The sequence below is a fragment of the Callorhinus ursinus genome, unplaced genomic scaffold (genome assembly GCF_003265705.2).
Source record: "Callorhinus ursinus isolate GAN/ISIS: 27379988/994484 unplaced genomic scaffold, GSC_fseal_2.0 scaffold52, whole genome shotgun sequence".
NCBI classification, from domain to species: domain Eukaryota; kingdom Metazoa; phylum Chordata; class Mammalia; order Carnivora; family Otariidae; genus Callorhinus; species Callorhinus ursinus.
The window spans coordinates 6938373-6949988 of NW_027397114.1; the positions used below are offsets into that span (position 1 = coordinate 6938373).

Genomic DNA, 11616 nt, shown 5'->3' on the forward strand with positions numbered 1-11616 from the left:
GGGCGCATGGGTGGCTCAGTTGGTTAAGCGACTGCCTTCGGCTCAGGTCATGATCCTGGAGTCCCGGGATCGAGTCCCACATCGGGCTCCCTGCTCAGCAGGGAGTCTGCTTCTCCTTCTGACCCTCTTCCCTCTAGTGCTCTCTATCTCTCATTCTCTCTCTCTCTCAAATAAATAAATAAAATCTTTAAAAAAAAATAAAATAGAAAGTGGAGAGAAATAAAGAATAAGCGAGACTTCTCTTCTTTTCCCCAGGTTTCGGTGGGAAAGCCGGCTACCCAGGGACGGGTTAACCCAGATGCTCAGGCCCCAGCGCATGAGGACAGAACCATGCACAGGGAGGACGAGGCCCCTTCTGAGAGCCTACAACGCTGTGACGGCACTTCCTCTATCAAGTGGACACCTCATTGGCCCAGGTGACAGTAATCCTAGCCCTCAGTGCCTCACAAAAAAGAGGGAGCTCCAGTTACCTCTTCGGCTGGTCTCCTTTAGCCAGGTGAGAAGAGCCCTGCCTCTCTTCCTGGACCCAGCCACAGTTTGACATAGCATAGTGAAGAATGGCATCAGAAACGGTCATGGCGCTTCGGCCCTGGACACAGGCTTCTATCTCGGGTACCGAGAGCTGGCTTTGCAGGAAGAGGTGTAACTGGCTGTCTGAGAGGAGGACCACACTCTGCAGGACCCTGAGGCAAACACAGGAGATACAGCACAGACTCACCCCGAGCAGCTGCTCTCCCCAGGCCCCCCCCACCCCCAAAGGGCTTCTGGCTTGAGCGGGCACTTGAAGGCATGCGGGTGCAAGAAAGGCATCTACCACAGACGTGCCTGTCTGTTCCAAGGGGCCATCGTGCCCAGCACCTTCCCCCCTCCCCGCCCGCACCCAGGAGGCAGGTGCTAGCCCACCCCATCTACTCACTTTTCTAGGAAGCGCTGCAGACCTTGTCGCCGCTTCTCAATGAACTCATCTGAGCTGCCAAAGAAGGTTGACTTCCCAGGAAGTTCAGGTACAGGCCTGTGGGGTCACATAATGTAACACCCAAGATAAGTGCGACATTAAAGACAGTCATTCCACCCCCTGATCAAGGAAATCCCCTAAAAAGAGGCACAAATCAGAACAAATAGCTTTTAATAAGGTGGGGGGGGGCAGGGCTACTATTGACTGCATGCCCCGTGTCAGCCACTGTGCTAAATGTTTTACAAACCTTATTTCATTTACTCCTCCCAAAAACCCTACGAAAAACCTATTGATGTCCCCATTTCAGGAGTAAGGAGATAGAATCAGAGAAGTTAAGTAAATTTCCCAGTGTCACACAGCTAGTAACCAGCAGAGCTGGTATCTGAACCATGTCCATGACTTCAAAACTCTACTGCTGCTATGTAGTTTACTACATTGTGCAGAGACCTTTTCCCAGAGATATAACAGACTGAAAGCCTTAGGAAAAGCAGTATTGTTCACTCCTCACTTACACCACTCCAAATAAGAGTGTAGTATGTACTATGTACTATGTAGTTTACTACATTGTTTACAAAACCCACTCCCGCCATCAGCTCTTATTTTAAAACACGGAGAAACCTGGACATGGAGGCATGAAGCATCCTGAGTCCCTGTGTGTAAATCAAGACTAGCTCCTCCAATCCAAGAAGGCCACACGCTTAGAATTTTTTTTTTAAGATTTTATTTATTTATTTAGAGGGAGCATGAGCAGGGAGGGGGGCGAGGGAGAGGGAGAGAGAATCTCAAGCAGAGTCTGCACTGAGCCAACCTGGGGCTCAATCTCATGACCTGAGATCATGACCTGAATGGAAATCAAGAGTCGGATGCTTAACCCACTGAACCACCCAGGCGCCCCTCACATGCTTTGAATTTTCTAAGAATAGTTGAGTTGCAGCAAGGCATCCACAAACTCTTTCAATCTTCCTAGCTTCTATTACGAACATATTTTTTTAAAAAACAACAGGCCAGGGGTGCCCGGGTGGCTCAGTTGGTTAAGTGTCTGACTCTTGATTTCAGCTCAGGTCATGATCTCTGGGTCCTGAGATCGAGCCCCGGCTCAGGCTCTGCACTGAGTGTGGAGCCTGCTTAAGATTCTCTCTCTCTCCCTCTCCTTCTGTCTCTCCCCCACCGTTCATGCTGCCTCTCTGTCTCTTACAACAACAACAACAACAAAAAAAAAAACAGGCCAGGGGTGTCTGGGTGGCTCAGTCCATTAAGCATCCAACTTTTGATCTCAGCTGGGGTCATGGTCTCAGGATTGTGAGATCAAGCCCCACATCTAGCTCTGAGTTGAGCATGAGGCCTGCTTGGAATTCTCTCTCCCCCCCCGCCCCTCCCCTCCAGCTCACACTCTCGCTCTAAAAAAGCAAAACAAAACAAACAAACAAAAACAGGCCAGGCAAGAGAATGCAGGATCTGTCAGAAGTTCCAACTGGCTGTGAGGGCCTGACCCTTGACAGCGGCCTCATCAGTCCTACATTTTAACTAACTGGCTAGGTCACCCACAGGCCCCCTGTTCCCAGAGCATTCAGTGACTGTCCTGCAATGGAATCACTGTTCTACACTTCTCCCGTTTAGGACTTATTTGGAGTGGTGTAAGTGAGGAGTGAACAATACTGCTTTTCCTAAGGCTTTCAGTCTGTTATGTCTCTGGGAAAAGGTCTCTGCACAAAAAAGAAAAAAATTAACATTTTGTATTACATGTCAAATGGACAGGAACACCACGGGTCACATAGGTCCAGGTGCTAACAAATTTCTGATCACGAGTGATATGCACATATAAAATACCAGCAGTACATTTGTGTAGCCCTAGATAAATATGCATATTAAAAAATGAAAAATATTTTTGATATTTGTATGACTTTGTTCAGTCAAAATACTACAGCTCTGTTTTTATTTTTTCCACTGACTTGAAAACATAATTTAAGAACACATTTCTTTCCTAAATGCCTGACATGTTGCCAAGTTTTCTTTATTGTAAACTCTGGTTCTCATGTATGTGCCTAAAAAGCCAGTCTCAGACCCAAGAAAGAAGCAGAAGCAAACTCACACCAAACCAGCATTTCTCTGTAGCTGCTTCCTCAGCCACACAAACTCACGGTAGCGGCGACGCACACAGGACGTCTTGGCAGTAAAGGCCTTGCTGTTGGTCTACAGGAGGAAGTACGTGAAAAAGAAAAAAAAAAAAAAAAACCCAAGTAGAAAAAGACCAGGTTCGCTCCCCCTCATCGCGCTCACAGAGGATCCAAGCCACCAGGCTACAGTGCTGAGCCGAGGCTCCAGCTAGAGCACCGGGCCAGCAGGCAGTTCCCACTGCTGTCCCGCAGGCCCCAAGCTCAGTCCTCTTCAGTCTCAGGACTGTCAAAACACCCACAAACAGGTTCCGCCTCCACACTAGCCCTCAGCCGCGGAGGGGGTTGACCCCAATACGAAGTCTGATGCACTTACATGGAGAAATATCTTATAATCCACATAAGAATTCCAGGAGCCCTCATTCTGCACACGGGGGTCCTGAACACGCACAGTGATCACCTCCTGGAGGTAAGAAAGGCTCCTTCAGCTCAGCCACATGGTGAGGCACCTCCGACAACACAGGCTGCCAGATTCTTTCCAATCGGCACCAACCTTCTCTCATGCAGTCATTCAATTCAACAAATATTTATGGACCACCCACTATGTGTCAAGACACTGCTCTGAGGCACTAGGGGAAGAACATGAACGAGAGACAAAAATCCTTGCCCTCATGAATCAGACATTCAGCTGCATCCCAACGAATAGAAAAGTTAGTCAAAATGGACCTTTATTTCCCAGGAATGGCTTTACTATGGATTTCCTTCTCTTGCCTTTATTTTGAGCTCATCAGAACCCCCAAGGTATTACTATCATTAAAATACCATGGAGCAATGACTGGCATCTTTCCCCAAATCCCATCAAACTTTTACCCACCTGTTTCCTGGAGACCACACGCTTACCTCCTGCTCTTGGTTTTCCAACATCCTACACTGAAAGCCCATTGGAAGAATACATCTGGTGGGGACAGGGGAACAATCATGGTTAGCATGCTTCTATTCTTATCACTCTTTATCAAGGAAAATTTTCATTGACCCCCCCTCGGGAAAACCCAGGCACCTTTTTTGTTGTTGTTCTTGTGTAAAACTTAAAGAGGAAGCAAAAAAATCCCCGTCTTAGCCCAGTGCCGAGCCAAAAGCCCCGGGGGATTTGCCTCCCTTCGCATACCACAGCCTGGACCCTTAACCAGGCCACCTCCAACCAAAGCATGTTTGGGTCTATGCAGCGTTCACCTCGGGCAGCCAGAACAGGCAAGTTGGGTTGTCAAACCTTTCTGCAGGAGCACTGCAGGGGAAAGCCCCTGTCTTGTGGCCACACAACACGCCTCGGCAAGGGAGCCTGACACCGCCCCCTCCTGGCGGTTTAGAGACCACCAAGCCCCACAAACACCCATGTTCTGAAGTCTCTCTTTGTCTTCCTAACCAGTCGCCTACCCAGGAGTAAATCACAGAGCTGGAGAGCGCGGGGAGCACCTGAGTGGGTTGCCCGGTTGCGACCTTCCCTTACCTAATCTGTTCTCCGGAACCCAAGCCAATGGTTCCAATCATTTCCTCTCTCGACATGCTTTCCGGTTTGTACCTCTGCCCAAGCACCCCACAGCTGCACGGGTCGGCTCGGGATGTTTTCCGCTCCTTTGTAAAGATTCATTAAAGCCTAAGCCCCTGATTTCCCCCAGTGTGGCCGTTTACATGTGCAGCGACATCGCCCACTTCGACAAGGGGATCATGAAGCCTCCAGCACAGGGTTACTCCAGTCCAAAGGGGCCCATGATGTCACCTTCTGTTAAAATACAGCACTAATCTTGTTACTCCTAGAACCACTCAAACAGCATCCACCCTGGCGGCCGCCTCCACCCCCTTCTCCTCTCTTAAGAGCGGAACAATAAGGTTTAATTTCCCTTTCCAATTTACCTTGAAATGAAAACTGACTTCAGCCAATATGTACTGCCAACAAATGATCCAGGCTGGCTCCTGGGAAAACAAGACTATCTCGAAGCTCTCCCTCACCTCCCCCCATGCCCATTCACACACCCACTCATTTTTACAGTCCTACAATTAATTTTAAACACATTCTCTTATTAGTTCTGCCTTACCATTAGAACAGTGTGTAATGAGTTCCCTTCTATTTTATGTTTTGCTAACACAAGGCTAACGTTTCAAGAGAAGGGGAACTCATTTACACCACAAAATTAGCAGAGCAAACAGCTTTCCCAATCCTTTCCAGTATACCAGAAGATCTCTCCACACATAGCCACTGCACACAGAGACAAAACTGCGTGGTGGATGATGGGACTGGGCTATACCGTTGAGCAAACCAGAGGTTTTATGACTGCGATGCCATCTTTGTACTTTCGCTGACAATCTGATTTTTCATCTGATGAAGGCACCGTCACAAAGGGGTCCTGAACTGAAAGGAATCCTTAACAACCAATCTGTAACATCCCCGATGTAAGCAATCAAATGGCTGTGACCAAAAAGAACAGGCCGACTCGTGAACAATTAACCTCCTCAGATTTAAAAAAAAATTTTTTTTCCTTTTCTCTTTTCAGGCATTTGGTAAATTGCCAGCACAGGAGCAGAGAGTTAAATATTCTGACGTGTCTTTTCACAAAAGTAACGATGGGCAAGATGACAAGGAAATCAGAGTCATCCACACACTCAGTGGAGCTCACACATCTCCTGTGCCTTCAAAGGTCTGCCAAATTCAGTACCATAATTTAGTGACTAAGTGGCCATCATTCTCAGGTTCAAGAAGAGTGTGTCTAGGGCCCTGAACCACCTCCAAGCATAGGTTCCTCTCCTTTCCTTTGAGGCTAAAACCACTTAGAAAAAAATAGCTATAAACTGGCTTTAATAAACTGGCTTAAAATAAAAATCCTAGCACCACCCCCCCCCCCACCAAGTTGCTGTAAACTTAAATCTAAGTTTAAAGAGCACTAACAAAGTTTCCATTGTAACTCTGCCTTAAAAACACTGGACACTGGAACAAATACAAAAACCTAGACTCCAAATCATAATTTCTATCAATTACCATTCTCCATCAGCTTCCTCCACATAAATGCCACTCCCCAGAAGGAAATGAAGCTCAGTTTTGCCGGTGGAGGGGAAAAAGGAAGTTCCTAAAGTTAGCTCGTGATCTGGGAGATGGATCCTCGTCATTCAAATAAGGATAGGTCAGCAATCCTCTCAGCTATGTATGTATGCATCTCACTCTGCACTGACTACATTTCCTGGGTCCTTTCAATCATATCTGAAGCTTCCTTTACCTTCTCCACCTGTGCCACCACCAATCTCCCTGGGAAGAACCCAGTTGTTTGCTTTTTACAAAGCAGATTCCTTGTAAGGTTTTCTTGTGTCCTAACAATTCAAGGTAGCAATTCAGGCTTTCGCACCACCATTTTCACTCCCATTTAAACTACTTCAAAAAGGTTGAAAAACAGGGTGATAAAAGCGTATTGAGCCACCAAGACTCCTATCCCTTCTTACTCATTCTTGAGCCCCTGGAGCCTGATGCCAACTCAAAAAGCTCTCCTTCTTAAACACCCACAGGTGGTAGAGGATGCTCCCTTTTCTGACCAAGTTCTGTATGTTCCCAACCAAGCAGCTCCGCTCCATCCTTCTGTCCGTCTGTAACTTGCCACTCCTTACACTTGGGAGGTAAATTACAAAGGCGACCACAATCTAGCACAAGAGCCCACCTCTGTCCCGTAAAATACCTGTCGTTACTCCTAGCCCTAGTCGTTTCGGTAAATGTTGCCAAACTCTGGTCACTCCACCTCCATTCTCCACGAACTAGGAGCAAAAGGGCCCCACGACCTTCTTCGCCTTTGACTATTAAGCTTAGGGAGTGGAAAGGAAAGATGCTTTATACTTTAAAAACAAATGAAAAAGCCGGGTTTCCTTCCTTGGATCCGGAGCAAGCCCCCGCGTTCATCCCGGGAGGTGAGACAGCCTCTTCCCTAAGATGTCAAGCGAGATCCCCACCCACAAACGCCACTCCTGACGCTCAAGCCTCGCTTGAGAGCAGCACCCACTCCCCGCGGCCCCGCCCACGACCCCTCACCTGAGAGCAGCACCCACTCCCCACAGCGACACCGCCAGAGCCGCACCATATAGCCAGAATCTCGGCTTCTCCTTCCGGGTGAGTGGCCGGTGCCCCGGTGCACGACGGGAGAAGGCTCCCGGCCACACCAATGCCCGGGGCCCAGGAGGCCCCGCCCCTGCAGGCCCGAACTCTTAGTGGAGATCCCGGCTCCGGAGACGCTGCACTTGGCCCCACCCAGACCCTGGCCGGGAGTCGGGATCCCCTAAGACTCACTTGGGACGCTGGAGGGTGGACGCGGGAGAGGAGCGTCGAATGGGTTCTGACGGCCAATCCGGAGCCGTGTCCCACCCATCGTTGTCAGGCCCAGCCAATCAGGCCCAGGGAGCGTTATTAAAGGTCCAAAGGAGGGTGTTTGGGGCCAAGAGGTGTCAGGAGGCTGTCTCCGGTATTTGTCTGGCCGAGGGCCGTCCGGAGTGTGAGAGGATCGGGGAAGAAGACGTCCACGTTCCTGGAGCTTCGCAAAGTCCCGAGAGCTTCCCCATTTCAACCCCGCGGGTTGCAGTTCCCTCGCGGAGTTATCGAAGGCGTTCCAACTCAGTTCGTAAAACCACAGATTGTCACCGCGAAAACCGAACTGCGATGGCCCAACAAACATCGGGTTCACTCGCGGAAACAAGTCCAAAGAAGGATCGTGCAGCTAGTTAGGGAAAAGAAAATACGTTGAATATGATGTTTTTATGTTGTTGAAATGTCTTTTAACAACCTGTTAAAACATCATTGTTGCAAAGATAACTATCAAGGAAAAAGTCAGGGTCACAAAAGACAAGCTCTGAAGTTAGGTGGCCTGACTACAATACCCAGCACTGAACTGGGCCGTGGGGCTTTAAACTGATCTTAAAGCTTTGTAAATCTTAGTCCCCTCATCTGTAGAATGGAGAATACTGTGCAATCTCAAAGCAGAGTTTCTCAAACCTTTTAGTCTCAGGATCCCTTTACATTTTTTTTTTTAAGTAAATTATACACCCAACCTGGGGCTGGAACTCCACCCCAAGATCAAGAGTCACATGCCCTAAGGATTCAACCAGCCAGGCGCCCCCACATTCTTAAAAATTGAGAGTGTTTCTTTAGAGGCGCCCGGGGGGCTCTGTCCGTTAAGCGTCTGCCTTTGGCTCAGGTCATGATCTCAAGTCTTGGGATTGAGTCCCAAATCGGGCTACCCGCTCAGCGGGGCGTCTGCTTCTCCCTCTCCTTCTGCCCTTCCCCCAGCGCACCTCTCCTTCTGCCCTTCCCCCAGCACAATGCGCGCGCTCTCTTTCTCAAAAAAAAAAAGAGAGAGAGAGAGACTGTTTATGTGAGATATTCACCAAATTAAAAATTAAAATTGAGAAATTAAAAAGCATGTATTAATTCACCTGAATTAATAATAAACCAATACATTTTAATATATTTTATGAAATATAACTACATCTTCCCCCCAAAATTAGTAGAGTGGCAATGCACTACAATTTTTCAAATCTCTTTAATGTCTGGCTTAAAAGAAGACAGCTGGATTCTCATATTTGCCTCCCCATTCTCTCTGGTTTGCTATGTTATTTTGGTCTAGGAAATGCAGAAAATCCGGTCTCTCACAGATACATAGTTAGAAAAGGAAGGGGTATTTTTAGCCAATAATTGTAGATACTTTATGATACTAGCAAAACTCAACTAATGGTAATTTTTTATTTATTTATTTATTTATTTTTTGGAGAGAGAGAAGCAGAGAGGGAATCCCAAGCAGGCTCCACACCCAGCACGAGCCCAAGGAGGGGATCCATCTCGCAACCCTGAGATCATGACCTGAGAGGAAATCAAGACTCAGACGCTTAAGGACTGAGCCACCCAGGCGCCCCAGTTTCTTAAAGATTAGCAGCCTGGGCACCTCAGTCCATTAAGCGTCTGACTTTGGCTCAGGTCATGATCTCAGAGCCCCGGAAAATGATCCCTGAATGAGCTACCCGCTGAATGGGGAGTCCGCTTCTCCCTCTCCCACTGCCCCTCCCCCTCCCCCTGCTCATGCGCATGTTTGGGCTCTCTCTTAATCAATCTATCTAAAAAAAAAAAAAGATTACTTGCAATAGGGAATCCGAAACCACTTGGAAAATATTGGTTTACTGAATTATGCGGATCTTCCAAATATTGATGAATTTCACTACTCAACATAAAAAAATCACATTTATTATAATCATCATTGATCTCAACAGGAAAATCCAGGGAAGCTGTCAAGCTCACTTTGGTGGATACCACCTTTTCCAAAATTGCAATTTTTTTCTTGAAAGCTCAAATTTTGGGGTGCCTGGGTGGCTCAGCTGGTTAGGTGTCTGACTTTGGGTCAGGATCTCAGGCCCCTGAGTTGGAGCCCCAAGTCTGGCTCCCTGCTTAGTGGGGAGGCTTCTCCCTCTCCCTCGGCCCCTACCCCCTACTTGTTCTCTCTGGCTCTCTGTCACTCTCAAATAAAGAAAGAATCCTTAAAAAAAGAAAAAGCTCAAATTTTATCATTGACAAAAATACCTTTAAGCCATTTTTCCTTGAAGTGTCAGGCTCATTCCATTCAAATAGTCAAGTCTGAATAACCACAGTTTCCCTGTCATTCTTTCAAACAAAAATGGTGTTCTAAAGCCCACAGCCATACCATCTTGAACACCCCTGATCTCAGAAACTAAGCAGGGTCAGCCCTGGTTAGTACTTAGATGGGAAAAATGGTGTTCTATGAAAAAATGCAGCCAGTTCAGCTCACACAACTCAATCACACAACTGTATACATCAGTAAGCAGCAGAAGTGTTTTATGTACCTCTCCTATTTCATTACACAGAACATTTAAAAGATGTATACTCCAGAAGAGAGATTTCACAAAATTAATAATTTGTACTGCTTCATAAGGGATAGTCTTAAGTGGAAGTGGCTTTCTTTTTTTAAGATTTTATTTTTTTTAGGCTTTTTCTTTTAAGACTTTATGTATTTATTTGACAGAGAGAGAGACAGCAAGAGAGGGAACACAAGCAGGGGGAGTGGGAGAGGGAGAAGCAGGCTTCCCGCTGAGCAGGGAGCCCGATGCAGGGCTCCATCCCAGGACCCCAGGATCATGACCTGAGCTGAAGGCAGATGCTTAATGACTGAGCCACCCAGGTGCCCCTTAAAGATTTTATTTTTAAGTAATCTTTACACCCAATGTGGACCTCAAACTCACAACCCTGAGATCGAGAGTCACATGCTCTACTGACTGAGCCAACCAGGCACCCCAAAGTGACTTCTTAATTCTTTTATTGCATAGGCATGGCAGGGAAGAATTGGATGACTCTAGCACCAGTTGGCACTGTGCTGCCCTGATTGACACTAAGGTGCCCACAATGTCACCCACCGTCACCTTTATGCCATCAGTGAAAATATAAACACAGTGAAAAAGAGCAAATCATGTCTTAATATTATCATAAAAATAGTTTCAACCTTACAGACTCCCTGAAACTCTCTCAGGCACTCCCAGGGTCTGTGGACTACACGTGGAGAACCAAAGAATATATCTGCAAATAGTCATTAGACAAATATTCATTGAGCCCTTTCTATGGACACTGTTTTAGGCAGTATGAATAAAGTGAGCCCAACAGGAAAATACCCTGACCTCCTGGAGCTTATATTATAAGTAGTGTAAGGGCTTAGCATCATTGCCTCACATATCACTCAAATTTTTTTTTTTTTTTTTTAGAGAGAGAGTTAGAGTGCATGCACACACCAAGTTGGGAAGGAGGGCAGAGGGAGAGAGAGAATCTCAAGCCGACTCCACGCTCAGCACAGAGCCAGATATGGGGCTTGATCTCAGAACCCTGAGATCATAAGCTGAGCAAAAATCAGAAGTTGGATGCTTAACTGACTGAGCCACCTAGGCACCCCCTCAATAAATGTTTTTATTTTTTATTTTTATTTTTTTAAGATTTTATTTATTTATTCATGAGAGAGAGAGAGGCAGAGGAAGAAGCAGGCTTCCCGCGGAGCAGGGAGCCCAATGCGGGGCTTACCCCCAGGACCCTGGGATCATGACCTGAGCCGAAGGCAGACGCTTAACCATCTGAGCCACCCAGGCGCCCTCAATAAATGTTTTTAAATAAATTTATTAAACAGTTTGAATGTAATATAGGTTTCTCACTCAGTGCCATATCTTGACCTTATTTTTTCAACGACAATTTCTAACACTTGATAATGGGGCCAATCTTTATCATACCTGAAATTCTAGTGCCTCTCCAGGCAGTTATCATTTTGCATGAGAAAATCAATCAATGTCAGGGCTATAGGTACATGATTTGAGATGTGTAGGTTTTAATTAGAGTCAGTAACTACCAGGAAGTCAGGTGAGAATCAAACTGACCGGGGGAGGTAAGAAAGACAGATAGCTCTTAAGTATATTTGCCTCTTAAAAGAGAGTACTTATTAATGCCAAATGAATAAATCTTTAACAATAGAATGTCAAGTAGTAGTGAAA

The 11616-nt window shown here is 46.6% G+C and overlaps 1 protein-coding gene across 4 annotated transcripts in view; it reads right to left on the reverse strand.

The window, feature by feature from the left end:
* Window positions 1-7400, reverse strand: part of SNX11 (sorting nexin 11) — an 8680-nt gene extending 1280 nt beyond the window's left edge. Inside the window, exons 1-7 of one of the 4 annotated variants that reach the window (XM_025859287.2) lie at window positions 7127-7323; window positions 4975-5034; window positions 3967-4021; window positions 3443-3529; window positions 3045-3145; window positions 917-1012; window positions 471-683 (exon numbers count right to left, since the gene is read on the reverse strand). In XM_025859287.2, the coding sequence (XP_025715072.1) occupies window positions 471-683; window positions 917-1012; window positions 3045-3145; window positions 3443-3529; window positions 3967-4008 (539 nt within the window). In that variant the 5' untranslated portion in view covers window positions 4009-4021; window positions 4975-5034; window positions 7127-7323. Of the gene's footprint in view, window positions 1-470; window positions 684-916; window positions 1013-3044; window positions 3146-3442; window positions 3530-3966; window positions 4022-4974; window positions 5035-6779; window positions 7071-7126; window positions 7324-7381 lie in introns of those variants that run through there. The other 3 variants (XM_073883794.1, XM_073883795.1, XM_025859286.2) reach the window with 3 other exon arrangements.
* Window positions 7401-11616: the final 4216 nt, after the last annotated feature.